This window comes from Glandiceps talaboti, chromosome 3 (genome assembly GCF_964340395.1).
Source record: "Glandiceps talaboti chromosome 3, keGlaTala1.1, whole genome shotgun sequence".
NCBI lineage: Eukaryota > Metazoa > Hemichordata > Enteropneusta > Spengelidae > Glandiceps > Glandiceps talaboti.
In genome coordinates this window covers 26,398,239-26,412,838 of record NC_135551.1, presented here as the reverse complement: position 1 = coordinate 26,412,838, position 14,600 = coordinate 26,398,239, and the positions used below count along the sequence as shown (strand labels likewise).

At 37.4% G+C, this 14,600-nt stretch overlaps 1 protein-coding gene across 1 annotated transcript; it reads right to left on the bottom strand.

The window, feature by feature from the left end:
• Positions 1-997: 997 nt before the first annotated feature.
• Positions 998-6,739, bottom strand: LOC144433300 (NXPE family member 3-like). Its single transcript, XM_078121606.1, has 5 exons — positions 6,713-6,739; positions 5,873-6,216; positions 2,803-3,357; positions 2,391-2,434; positions 998-1,722 (listed from the first exon to the last, which is right to left on the bottom strand). Exons 1-5 carry the CDS (start codon positions 6,737-6,739, stop codon positions 998-1,000), a joined length of 1,695 nt encoding a protein of 564 aa, XP_077977732.1.
• Positions 6,740-14,600: the final 7,861 nt, after the last annotated feature.

The window sequence follows — 14,600 nt, the reverse complement described above, 5'->3', positions numbered from 1 at the left end:
TATATATATATATATATATATGTATATATATATATATATATATATATATATATATATATATATATATATATATATATATATATATATATATATATATTGCACTCTGCCACTGCGGTATAGAGCACTGTCTTAGCAGATTGATACTCACCGAGTTATATATATATATATATATATATATATATATATATATATATATATATATATATATATATATATATATATATATATATATATACACACATATATATATATATACATACCTAGGCCTAACCATGCATGTGACCCCAAATTCACTATCACAATACTGCAATCAATTTCATTCACAAGTACGTATACCTAACTAATGAAACATTTCAAAGAATTGAATTAGCTGATTTGACAAATTTGTGAGGCCAACGAGATTTCTCTTGAAGTGGAACTCAGATTTCAGACTTAAAGCCAACATCTTTAGTGTTCAGGACTCTTAGTCTATTCCTAGACCAACTCTAGCTTTGATATTCATTTGTAGTATAGTTCTAGTTTCATATTGGTTCAGATCTGCTTTCAGTTCCTCATTTGTGTTTATAGAATATAAGATACGTCGTGTCGTTCCGCCCTCACTGGCCTGCTTTATCCATGTGAGGGCGCCCCACCACAGCAGCGTACTTTACAGACTTATAAAAGACGGAATATTGTGCATGTGATAATATTATATAACTCAATCACTACCTGAGAAATGAAATAAATGCTTACATGAAAATAAATAAAGCAGTAATTCCAGTCAGCATGCATCCCACTATTGCCATATGGAAGTGAACTGGAGAACATTTTACAATCATAACTTGTTGTCTTGAGAAATTTAGACATTTGAATTTATGTCTTGGCAAATGATTTCTTTCACTTGGCCTTGTAAACCTGTTAGCACCAATATTACGACCACGCTACCCGGGGAAATAACTGTCACCTATATATATTAGAGTCATCACGGTTATGCAAAGTTGTGTACTAAGATATTACATCATATGACCATATTTGGGCATATGTATGACATCATCAAATATATTTCCTGTTCAATAACTTCGTCACTCATATGAACAACCTGTTTAGATAAATGAGCTAGAGACATGTCCCATACATCGATAAACCTGACTCCCAATCCTCCAAGTACCCGACGAGCCATTCTGTTCATATCGAAGAAGATCCAGTTTGCACTGTGAATGGATTGAGCAGCGTAGCCATTTTCTCTCGGATTGGTACCTTTAAAGAGAACCGGTGTGTCGACACAGCGTGACATAAACTGCACAAGGGCATATTTGAGTTGCATCAACCTCTCCAGGTACGCCCTCACCGTCCATGCAGCGAAATGGAAACTGAGATTCATTAAGACAACGGTTGAATCGCATTCGTTGTCGGCAATATTTTCCAGAACATTCACTGCAAAATGTTGATCCCAGAAATCCATTTCGTTAGGGCCAATTTTCAGACCGTGAAAAACATGATAGACGTTATCGTACCGAAAACGTGATTTCAGTTCATCGTGTATTTGTCCGAGGGTTGAATCTCCAAAAAGAACAAATTTTCTTCCAGCTAAACAAGTGTTGACGCTTGTAACTGACCACTGTCGGCTTAAACAAACCAGGGAGTTGTATTGAGAGTAACTCGACCAAAAACCATCTGAAACTGGTATAGGCATATCTGCACCACATGGAGGTAGGCTTGGTTGATTGACATACCGAGATGGCTCTACCAAGAAATAATTATGTATTAAACTCATAACATCGTTTATGTACAACAAAGTGACCAGTTATCGCGGTGTGGCACTACAGTCTAATGGCAATTTGCCTACTTTACCAGTTGGTGGCGCTCCTATATTATCCGCTTCATGTAACTTTGGAGTCAAAAGGATTGCAACACACCCATATGTTGAATTGAAGAGAAATACAACTTAAAAATGAGCTGTTGTTTTGTACACTATTGTTAAAGCAATCACATGTGCATATATGCAAATGCATGAATGTCCACATACATGTACATACGTGCGTGCGTACGTGCATGCATGCGTGTATCCATCTATCCATCCATCCATCCATCCATCCATCCATCCGTCCATCCATCCATACATACCTACATACATACATACATACATACATGCACACACATGCATACATACATACATACATACATACATACATACATACATACATACATACATACATACACACATACACACTCACTCACTCGCTCGCTCGCTTGCACGTTCGCACGCACGCACGCACGCACATCATGCACACACACACATACATACATACATACATACATACATACATACATACATACATACATACATACATACATACATACATACATACATACATACATACATACACACACACATCATTCCATGATCTTACCTTTAATGGTGATACCAATACTTTTACCAACAATTCCTCCATGACTGTAAAGGAAATTCAAGCATATGCAATATATTAATGCTTAAGAAATGAAAACTTTAAAGTTCGTAGCCTAGATACACTTAAGTATATTACATTTTGTGAGTTGAGGAGCGAATTATCAACAGACAGACAGACAGACAGACAGACAGACAGACAGACAGACAGACAGACAGACAGACAGACAGACAGACAGACAGACAGGCAGGCAGGCAGGCAGGCAGACAGACAGACAGACAGACAGACAGACTGACTGACTGACTGACTGACTGACTGACTGACTGACTGACTGACTGACTGACTGACTGACTGACTGACTGACGAGGGAATAAGTAAATAATAAAATATAATATATTTTTCGTAAAATCCTTACCTTTCAAAGTAAGCAGAGTTATTGGCAATGGTATTGAATTTATTGGCAATATCATCCAGCAAGGTGATATGAGTTTTAACTGCTACAATGTCTTCGCAATCCATGTTTGCTGGTTTGTCACATAGATACACTGACTTTCCGAGTGCCGCTGGTAATCTGTACTCACACTTATTGGACCAAATACCCTCGTTCATAATGCTACACGTCACTTCCTCTTCGTGATTTCCTTTCCTGAAACTGTTTGTCCATAAAAGGCGCTGTTCAAATGGTCTGACAACAGTGTTCAAAAAATGAAGTGTTTCTCGAGTGAATGATAGAGAAACCCCGATTTCTGCGTATCCATGCCAACCAGCATAGAAGTACACACTGTATGTTCCGTTTAGATAATCAACTATTCTCCCAGATGTGCTTTTCTGCAGTTCTCTGTTCTCCATCACAGCTTCGAACATATCACCACCTTTCAAACGCTTTCGGCCATTCTCGTCGAAAGTTTCAATGACAGCGTGTATGGAGTCGCCTTCGTGGTACATATGTTTGTTGCCATGGAGATAAACCCTTTGGGAAATAATTGAACAACGGAATTCTAAATTACCATTTAATGCAAACAGGTCGCTACTCTTGTGGGATACATTGAGTACAAACTTTCAGCCCAGAAGGATATATATGTGTTTACCAAATGTCACTTAAAGTTTATGCCAGCTTCCCATAGTCAATATAATTATGGTTCTATGCGTCGAAACATTCGATGTACTAAACTTACACCGAGTACTTAGATTAAAATTAAGACAACATCTACAACAAATCTCAAAGCTCGGTCTGTAATATATCTTGTCTGTCTTTATGCCACTACCAAAATTATATCTCGATATCTCATTGTGTAGGTATGATACATTAAAACCAACGTGATAACATGAGAATACTAACAAATGTGTTTTTAAGAAACACACAAAATCAGCTAATAAATAATTCACTTTATTTTTTATTTTAAAAAGGTCATGTTTCGTGCTCCAGTGGTGCGTTGATCAGCGACGCTGCTTTATTTTGCAGGCTGCTAGTATTATAGCAACCCAAAAGAACGTAAGGCCAAATAAAAAAAAAGTTGTTTGGTTCCAATTACCCAACCCCCACCTAGAAAAAAATTAAATAAGAAAATCGCGAAAATTGCGAAGTCTCGAATGACATAATGGTCGAAACTGACATCAACTGAAAAAGACAATATAAAACTGTTCTTCCAATCTGTAATAGCTGTACATCTGATGAGAAGAAACCAATAACAGAGAGACTATATGGAAAACAACATAAAAACATAACTACCTGAACTAGACACTCACATATGAAAAACAAACAACATTTACCTACCTCACCTATTTTAAAATTAAATGTAATCGGAATCACACGATTTTTTTACGCCTAATCAACTTCTGACCTTATTTTAGTAAATTATCAGCTGCAGCAGGCAGGCTACTGAAAAAATGTACGTGTGTTGTGAACACGAGGAACTAACCGTGGTACTGTAGAGTCACTGCACGAGATTATCCTCACTAACCGTTAAAAATTAATGTAAATATAAAACACTAAAAGAAATATCCAACCAGTATTAATATTTGATCTGCTTATTACACCTCATACTTGGAACATGTACAGGCTGGTATTATTTTCTTTTACTTTCCACTATGCTCGCGTGTTTATCTAATGTAAATATAAAACACTAAAAAAATATCAATCCAGTATTAATATTTCATCTGCTTATTAAACCTCATACTAGGGACAGGCTGGTATTGTGTTCTCCTTTACTTTCCACAGTGCTCGCGTGTTTATCTAATTATGTCCCATTTGGAAACAAACTGTTGGGCGACATTATCATTTTTTCGTCCATGTTTTCTATCAATACGTCATGCATAGATTTTGAATGTGATAAGAAAGTACTCGCTTTGTTGATTTTGATTTTTGCCGGTACCTCACTAGTGTCACGAACCAATATTTGAATAGTTACTATTTCAGCAATTTTGTCCTCTTGCTAAATATGTATTACATTCACATCTAAAATTGAGGTACTATGTACTAATCAGCAAGCAGAACTAATCAAAGTCCTGATTTTCACTGTTTTTATGTGTATGTCTAACAATGTCTTCATCGACTCACTCACTCACTCACTCACTCACTCACTCACTCACTCACTCACTCACTCACTCACTCACTCACTTACACTGATCTGGTTTGCAAGGTGGCAACAAAGAGTGAGTGTTGCTAAAACACAAATACATCGTTGGTCATAAGTTGGGAAAGGTCAAGAAGATGAAGGAGGGAAACTTGGAAATAATGAATACACGTTATACAAACATTCTGAAAGATGGCAAACAATCTTATGTTGAAGAGTCAGAAGACAATGATGACAATGCAGACAGCGATCGCGATGCTAACCTAAAGCTTGGTATTGATGAGGATTCTGAGGTTGACACATACAGTGATGACATCACATGTAGTGGTCGTTCTGAAGATTTGGTACAGTATTAGATGAAGTATGAAATTCATCATCTGATAGTGACAGCACAGAAAATGAATATCCTGATTCAGATGAAGGAGGCCCATCATTGTAAGTGAAATTTTACAGCTGGTGATGAAAGACAGACAACAACCTCCTGGACGCGGCAATTATTTGAGGAATGAAAATCATATTTTTGTAATACTATTAGAATGGAAAATGGAAACTTTGGTACATTCTATGTGTTATTATATAACTATATTGTGTGTACATGTCATTGGGAGTATTAAAGTGGAGAGGGTCACTAGTTTTCATGCATGTATGAGGATGAGGGGCATGTATCAAACCTTTAAACAATACCGGCCCTTCCCCAGGTAATGTATGTCTATCTGTCAGTCTGCCTGTCTAAGTTCTCTCTCTCTCTCTCTCTCTCTCTCTCTCTCTCTCTCTCTCTCTCTCTCTCTCTCTCTCTCTCTCTCTCTCTCTCTCTCTCTCTCTCTCTCTCTCTCTCTCCGTTTTTGTCTTTCTCTCAGAAATTGTTATTTTCACAAGTACACAATAAATTACTAAAAATTAATTATTACATACTCTGTCATCTTCACAGAGGTCATTCCCAGCGAGCCTTCTCCAATAGAGAATGATGAAGACAGGTTATATTTGATGTGTTTATCAGCCCATTCTAACTCCTCTACAACTCCCATCCATTCCATAGCATACGGAGTGTAAACGTTGTACGGAAATAGTATATTTTTACGAGACAATTCGTCGTGATTTTGCGTGTTTTGTACTTCATGGTCAGGTTCCAATGAATGTGACAAAGAACTGTCATTCGACAAATGTTGGATAACATCAGGTTCTGGTGTAGTGGCTATTTCAGAATTTATTTCTTGTTGAGATTTGTATAGACGAGTCCTGCTGGTGATGGTTATTTCCTGAAAAATTAAATATGCATGTGTCTCTGTCTCTCTACTTCTATTTCGCTGTATGTCTCTGTCCTGGACTGTCTGTCTCTTTATCTATCTTTCTATCTATCTATCTATCTATCTATCTATCTATCTATCTATCTATCTATCTATCTATCTATCTATCTATCTATCTATCTATCTATATGTCTGTCTGTCTGTCGCAGTCGCTCTGTCCTTCTCTTTCTCTGTATGCCTGTCTGTCTGTCTGTCTCCCTCTCTCTCTCTCTGACTTGGAAAAAAAAGTGAATAATCGGAATGTAAAACGTGAGAATCAAAACATAACACCAGTGATATAAATTGTTTACTTTAAAGGGGTGCACAGAAAGAAAAACAATAATTGTGTTTTACAATACAGAAATATGGCATCACATGGTAGTCACAGTAATTATAACACGAATATGATGTGGCAGTTATCATCGGTCGCGTTGATTGTCTGTGTTTGCCATAAATGCATATCACTTACCATATTCTGGATAAGACTTCCAAACATATACCCACAGGTAAATATTAAAATTGACCATATATACCATCGACGAGAACTGACATCTTTGGATTTCATTTTATCCTAATGGTTTGCAGTCTTAAAAAGTTACTGTATTCCAGTGACAGAGAATTTCAAATTATGGCAATATATTCAACCATCAGATGAAACGCTGGTAATCATGGAATCCGGTTTAAACCCTGCTCATGCTTAACACGCATGCGTAGATCGCGTCACCGTGGTTACTTTGGTCAACCTTGTTGTGATGCAGCAGAAAGAGGTTTTGTGGCACACACGTTGTCAATGGTAACCACAATAGTGATAATGTGAATACTGAATCGGATTAGGCACAAGTCTCTTAGTTACGTTTGAACACGGTATGACTATGGCCGCCATGGCAACCCATCAGAAATAAGTATGTTGATGAGGTGAGTAAGGGGTGGGCAGGATCAATAAATCAATGTAGGATAAAAAAATTTCTTTTACGGGGGGGGGGGAGGGGGGCTGAGCCATTTTAGTACGCATCCCACAAAATCGATTTTATTTCTAATGAATTTTCCCCTAAATACAAATATTTCTTTAAAAAATGTAAAATTGAAAAATGGGAGAATATTTGCTATAGTAAATGTATGGCACTAAAATAAAGTAAAGTGTCAACAAAAGAACTATTTTTACTCACTACATCTACTGGCTTTATATTCATAGCCTTACGATTCTACAATTTAGTTAGAAGGTGGTGTGTGGGGGAGGGGTCTGAGTCTTTAAGTTTAACTTGAGAATTTAGATTTTTTTAGTTTTTTTTACATTGAACTGTGGTACTACTGTGTCGCCGTTGTATTCATACGTTGGTTTCAGAGAGTTGGGTGTGACATCATTCAGCATGTATACATGGATAATTACGTAAAAGTGATGAGTGTTGGTGAGCTTGTCTGCTTAAAATAAACATCTTCTCGATGATCAAAATGTCTGACTAATATATCATTACAGCTTTATTGCAGGATAGACGTGACCGGATGGTCATAATTCACAATATACAATTCGTATGTGCTTGGTTCGTTTTTAAAGTTAGAGTTGCAGGAAGGTAACTTGAGTTTAATGTGAATTAAATTATCTTGATTCTCCTTATTTTCCATAGTCTCGGAGATTATGATTCACCTTGAGCTGCGATTAAGCTAGGTAATGCTGAGGTCTTGATTTTGCCAATATTCTGTGAATAAAAATTACATTCAGATTCAACATTGTTTGTTTGACAAGTGATCACCAGAAAATCACCTACTAGTAGGTTTAACTAGAGTTGAGGGAAAGAGCAAAAGAAAGAAAGATTGGATAGATAGATAGATAGATAGATAGATAGATAGATAGATAGATAGATAGATAGATAGATAGATAGATAGATAGATAGATAGATAGATAGATAGATAGATAGATAGATAGATAGATAGATAGATAGATAGATAGATAGATAGATATAGATGGATGGATGGATGGATGGATGGATGGATGGATGGATGGATGGATGGATGGATGGATGGATAGATAGATAGATAGATAAATAGATAGAGAAAGAGTGAGAGAAGGAAGGAAAGAAAGAAAGAAAGAAAGAAAGAAAGAAAGAAAGAAAGAAAGAAAGAAAGAAAGAAAGAAAGAAAGAAAGAAAGAAAGATGGAGAAGAAAAAAGTTTACTTTCCTTTTTAAATTCTCTTTTCCATTGGTATTCAAAAGAGATTCTGGGATGTAATTGATGGGAGGGGACACTGAGATATCAGTTTATTTTTCATTATTTTTCATGAGGTACTTAAAAGTTTACTGTCACTGTGCCTTCCTAATGAGTCCCAACTAGAAGCAAGATAGGTTTTACTTGTAAACTGTATTGCCAAATACTATACGACAGATTACGACTCTGATAGGTTTACAGACTGTAAGCGACCATACTTATAATGTACCACATCGACTGAGACTCCGCATTTGGCTTACGACTCGGATCATGGTGGCAGACTGAAAGGATTCGGTAATTAAAAGTGCACCCTCAACGACAAATCTGCAAGTTTCAGTCTAACAGACGTTTATATTAGGTGACATTCAGTTCATGCTTGCCGGTGTACATCACTTTTCATTTGCCTTTTCTTACCTCCTCCTAACAAACTCCCTTAAAGCCAAATTATCCAGACATGCAGTGACACATTGAAGACAGCCAGTTGAAGCTATCGCCTGTCTCGCAACTCTATCTAGAAGAAAAAGATGAACACAAAGTCGTTGGTGGCGCTCCAATGTATCTGCTATACACGAAGCCCAACTTACTATGTATTTTACATTCTATGTTGACATGCCCTCTTTAAACGCAGTTCTTTCTTGCAGTAAAGTAACTCATTTACTAGATAAAGTGTCTTTATAGTGACATGATACATAAGTGTGAGATTCACTGATATAATCTCTACGTTGTTGCTAAAGCTTCACATTGACTGCATTTTCATGATTTAATAATGTGGACTGCATCTAAACAGGGAGGCACCTGGTACCTGGCCAACCGTTCGACACGTACAATTATCGAGCACATTCTGTTCACTTACCGTGCTCCGACAGCAACATAAAAGCATAAACAGAACTAAAACAATCACAATTGGCAATATTATGGCAGCCGTGTTTCTCGTCTTTTTAGCTAAATGCAGACTCTGACGTCGCAGAAGACCTTCGACATCAAGATGCGACAGTTCCCATCGATCATCAGCGTTGAGGAGCTGAAATGAGAGATAAATATTATCAGCCTAGATTACACTCTAAAATTCCAAATGGTACTTGTTACTCTCATGTTTGTCTTGGTTCATCATCAGCATCGAGGAGCTGAAATGAAAGATTAGTTATAACATAGAGTGAACATGATACGCATGATTACATTCAAAGATAACATCTCTGCTGTATCCCTTCATTCCTTTTCTAAGGATAACTATTTTTCCATTTCGAATTTTGGTCGTACCAATTCTCACAACGTTACTGCAACAGTAGACTGTCGACAGTCGCTCGCGCCTTTTTCCCTAATTTTTTTCTAAACTTAAGTCGTTGCGGCGCTCCGATCCGGCGCAATACTACTATAATCGCATACTGATATCGAGGGCCGATGCCCGGCCCTCGATCTCTCTGTTTTTGACTATTCCTTCCAACAATAAAAACGTTCACATTTATACTTGCATTGTTGACAAGCTGAGCAACACAAACCGGCATTGGAACTAAAGTTGTTTTCAATACGTATCTAAAAAGTAGGTTGTAATTGTGAAGTATTTAAATTAAGTATACCCGCATTGCCGAATGGAATATGGTGTTCTTGACATTGTGCATGAAATGGTTATCTTCTTTTTTTCAATATAATGATTTACCCTGTAAAAGTTTATACACAGAAATTTTATGTTATTTATGAGTATTTTTTACCCTGTAAAAGTTTATACACAGAAACTTTATGTTATTTATGAGTATTTTTTCAGCACAACTGAACAAAAGCTCAGAGGTTCAAAGGCTATACGCATGGCGCTGAAGTGTTTGTTTGTGCGTGCGTGTGTGTGTGTGTGTGTGTGTGTGTGTGTGTGTGTGTGTGTGTGTTATGTAGTTGTATGCATACATACATACATACATACATACATACATGTACATAGACAGATAAATAAACAGACAGACAGACAGACAGACAGACAGACACACACAGACAGACAGACAGACATGTACATACATACATACACATACATACATACATACATACATACATACATACATACATACATACATACATACATACATACATACATATACATTGTGTATGTATAGTGTGTTTGTGTATGTTTGTAAGTCTATGGGAGAGGGGGGGGCATGGAAAAAATCAAGAACTTGCAGGGGGGCGTCAATTTTTCCCAAGCTTTTGTAGGGGGGGGGGGGGCATGAAAAAAATACACAAAGACAAGGGGAAATCCTCCGGGGTCCCCCTGGAAGTAAAATCTGGACACTCTCTAAGTACAATTATGTTTGAGCGTTGAAATCCAACCTAGATAAAATATATAGCAGCTATTGTAGACTACTCTTATTTATCTGAACTCTTAATAACTATGCAGGACAGACACCAATGGAAGTATTGTGAACAACATATACAAAAGCCGTCTCCCGGCCAACTAGATAGATTGTCATTCGCACATTTGCATGGTACAATGTTGACAACCAAAAAGGGAACACAGTTTTCTGTACCTGTTGTCCACATAATTGAGACCGAACTGACTAGTATTTACTTGTAGATGCTTTACAGACGTGTATTGTACCTCTCTCTCTCTCAAGCCAGTTGATATTGGCGTGTTGCCAAGGGTTCTAAACAAGAGAAATACATGCAAGATGACAATTTCACGGGCGTAATAGTACAAGACATATAGATCACTGAAATCCTTACTGTTCGCTTAATAAAGCTTGGCGTTTTTAAAGGCTTTACTCAATATCAATATACTAATATTTAGTTAGTTGAAATGATAACCCTACATACCAACTTTCACCTTATATGATCTAACCAAGGGTAATTACACATAATATTTTAATTTGCAGATGATACACCAAACTTGGAGGCGATCTACTCCGTCTTGTAGCAGAATACAATCAGACAGTTGGTTATTTTCCAAATCTTTGCTTCGTCCGTATAATAATTAATTGACATATAGAACATACATTAATTGAACAATAGTAAGCCCTTGGGGTTTAGCCCTGATGTTAGCTGGTACATGGTCGACATGGTACACCCCAAAGAGAGCACTCGCCATTGTTGTCTCTTTGAGAGACAGTTTTCTATTACATGTAACCAGTGTAACAATTGATCACAAACCCTCCGAATGTGTGAATCAATAGTTTGTGACTATTTACCAATGCCCAATAACAGGAGGAAAGTTCAGTGTTAATGCAGGAGGAAACCGGAGTACCCGGGGAAAACCTGCGTTGTTCGGTAGAGTCAAACTGAACGACACTCTTCTTACTTACAGCGTGGTAAATTTAATCAAACCCAGCCGATACCAGGCTGCAGAGGTAAGAGGCGTACGAGCTAACCGCTCGGCCACCGACAACCCGAGTACGGGTACGGTAGGTCAAAAGGTATCAACTGCACCTTGGGTATCAACTGCACCATTCTATATTGACATAGGGTCATTATAAGTAAAAAAAAAAAAAAAAAAATGGGTATGATAGCTTCTCATGTATGTTGAAATAATAGTTTGTGTCTATCTTAATTACTGTGGTAGTTTGCTTTCCATATTCGTATTTAATTTGTAAAGATGACATTCTGCAAACTCTCTCCTTCATACACAGGGTCATGGTCAGTGCATTTTAATCATATAGAAAAGGGGGTCACGTCGTAAGTAGGGCATGTTTACGGTATTCTTCAGTGGGGAAACCGCTGTGAGAAGCTAGCGCACCGGGGTTTTTACATACTGTTAGCAACGTACCGTGCACTGCTCTTACATATTAATATTGTCCTGTGTCTCGCTTTATCTACTATCGCTATCAAACACACACCAGTCCTGCGTAAGTCCTTGCGAGATACTATGAAGATCAAAATTCTGCTCAAAAATAATTTGATATTGTGTCTGTGTCTGTGTCTGTGTCTTTGTGTGCTAAACATGTTTCCAGCCCCTAGCACTTTTTTGAAGGCTCGCGATCGTCGTACCCCCGTACTCAGTAACGAATATATTCGGGGTGTTCGTTACTAAACAATATGCTAGTCTAGTACATAATGCGGTAACTTAGCAGTCTGTCTTCTGTACACGGTCAATCAAAGCACGCCCTACTTTGTGTCTTTGTTGCCATAGGCGATAAAATATCATTCACCTCAATGCTGATTGGAGAACACCGATAAAGAGGATTAACAAAAATAAAATAACATGCAGTAAATGCTAACTTAATTTGTCATTTCGCATCGTCTACGTGAACGCATCCCATACTTAACCGAAGCTCGTGTCCCCGTTTTGTTGGTCTGTATATAGTTGTGGTGTTGAACGGTAAGTAGAAAGTAATTTTACTATTTTCTCTTTCTCTTGTACTTTGTTCATCATATGATTTATGGTTGGCTATCATTGGAATTGTCGAAACGCCTATGGTGATAACGGCGGCTTAATTCGTGCAAAAGCATATTATAATATATAATCAAACACGATTATTACTAACTACAGTTTTTCCCTTACAGAGTTTAAGTTTGTCAGTCGCGAAATTTGTATGTAGGGGTTAGATGAACATATATTTCGGTGTCCGTTATTCACTTAATATATGAACCTTTGTCGTCGCCCATAGCAACCACGTAAACATACAATGTCAGACGTCACAATTCCTTCGTATATTTAGCCACATTTGCTTTCTACAGTATAACAAAATCTACAATTTTTTTGCTAAACCATAATCATTTAATACTCACATTCTTGTTACGACGTGTAGTTTCTTACAACAGTATTGAATTACCACAAAGTCTGCCCTGCACATCGAAGTAAGAGAAAATAAGAGTGTTGTAGGTCCATTGACTTCGGGAGAGGCCGTACCATTCATTTTTCGTCATTTAGCATCGCTGTATTATTGTTTTTCATGTATAGTGTCCCTAGCATTAAATATATGATCATATAAAAACAATTGAACATAAAAATGAAATAACTCTCATTTCGAGCATTGAGATTGGGAATAACGACTGCTTACATTAACAATGGGGAAAATATAATGAACTATTGATAATAAAAGGTCAATGTCTTTCCCTCTTGGATCTAGGATACGTGTTGCTAATTTCAGATTGCTTTGCTCGCTGCAGAGCACGCTAAAACTGGAATATTCAAGAACAAATCATTCAAATGTACTGTACTCCGTAGCACGACCGACATCATTCATTTGGCGTTGCTAGGTGAGATAAATACAAACGCTTCAATGTCAAAGTTCAGGGTTTATTCACTTGTTTTGATGCTTATTGTTCAATGTTATTTATATATGTGAGACACCAAATAATCTCATATTCACAGAGCAACATTCAATGTATATTCACTAAAGGAATCTATACTTTGAATCCCTGTAAATATATTCCTTATTACATATTGATATATTGTGACAGTCGACGTGAGAATCAACCACACAATTTCTTTCCTTTTTTTTCAGTTGAAAATGGGCAAAATCGTACTGTTGTTTGCTTGTATCATCTCTGTGGTTTCCTTCGTCCAAGGCGTGGCACGTAAGTTAGCATTTCTGTTATTTTGAACCATAAACATTGTAGGCCCAAGTGTGAGTTTCTAAAACGATTATGAAATGGCCTTCATAAGATGCTCCATGTAAGTATTGGAGAATGGATTGAATTTTCTAGACACCGAATCATCAATGAATGATTATGACCTGAGCGTACTCAAACACTTGCATTGCATGCATGTAAAAAGATGAAAAGCATACGCTTTCTCAGACCTGGAGGGCAGTGAAATAGATCTAGAACCCCTTTTGTACGAACCCATGCCACCTCGAACTGCCGTCCTCTTGCCAGTTCCTCCCCCCCCCCCCACCCGAATGATGGGCATCTGGTGATAAAAAAGATGTTCATATTTCAATCAATATTTCGTCCTTATCATTACTGGGCGGTTACTTCGTATATGCTACAATTCGACCTTTGGCCCGTATGTAAACATGTTCGTCTGTGTATGTATAGCGCATTTCTCAAATTCCACTGCGCATGCGGCAATCTTAGTGCGTGCAATTCGCCACCTCTATGACAAATTTCACGATTAGATGACCGTTTGCATCTTATTGTATGACAAGCGTACTCAAACACTTACATTGCATGCATGTATGTAAAAATATGAAAAGTATACGCTTTCCCAAACCTGGAGGGCAGTGACTGAGTGAAATA

Coding starts and splice junctions, on each gene's coding strand:
- LOC144433300 (XM_078121606.1), bottom strand. CDS start 6,739: ATGTTTGGAAGTCTTATCCAGAATATG. Junction 6,217..6,712: donor GAAGTCTTATCCAGAATATG/GTAAGTGATATG, acceptor TTAATTTTTCAG/GAAATAACCATCACCAGCAG. Junction 2,435..2,802: donor AACTCTGCTTACTTTGAAAG/GTAAGGATTTTA, acceptor TTTCCTTTACAG/TCATGGAGGAATTGTTGGTA.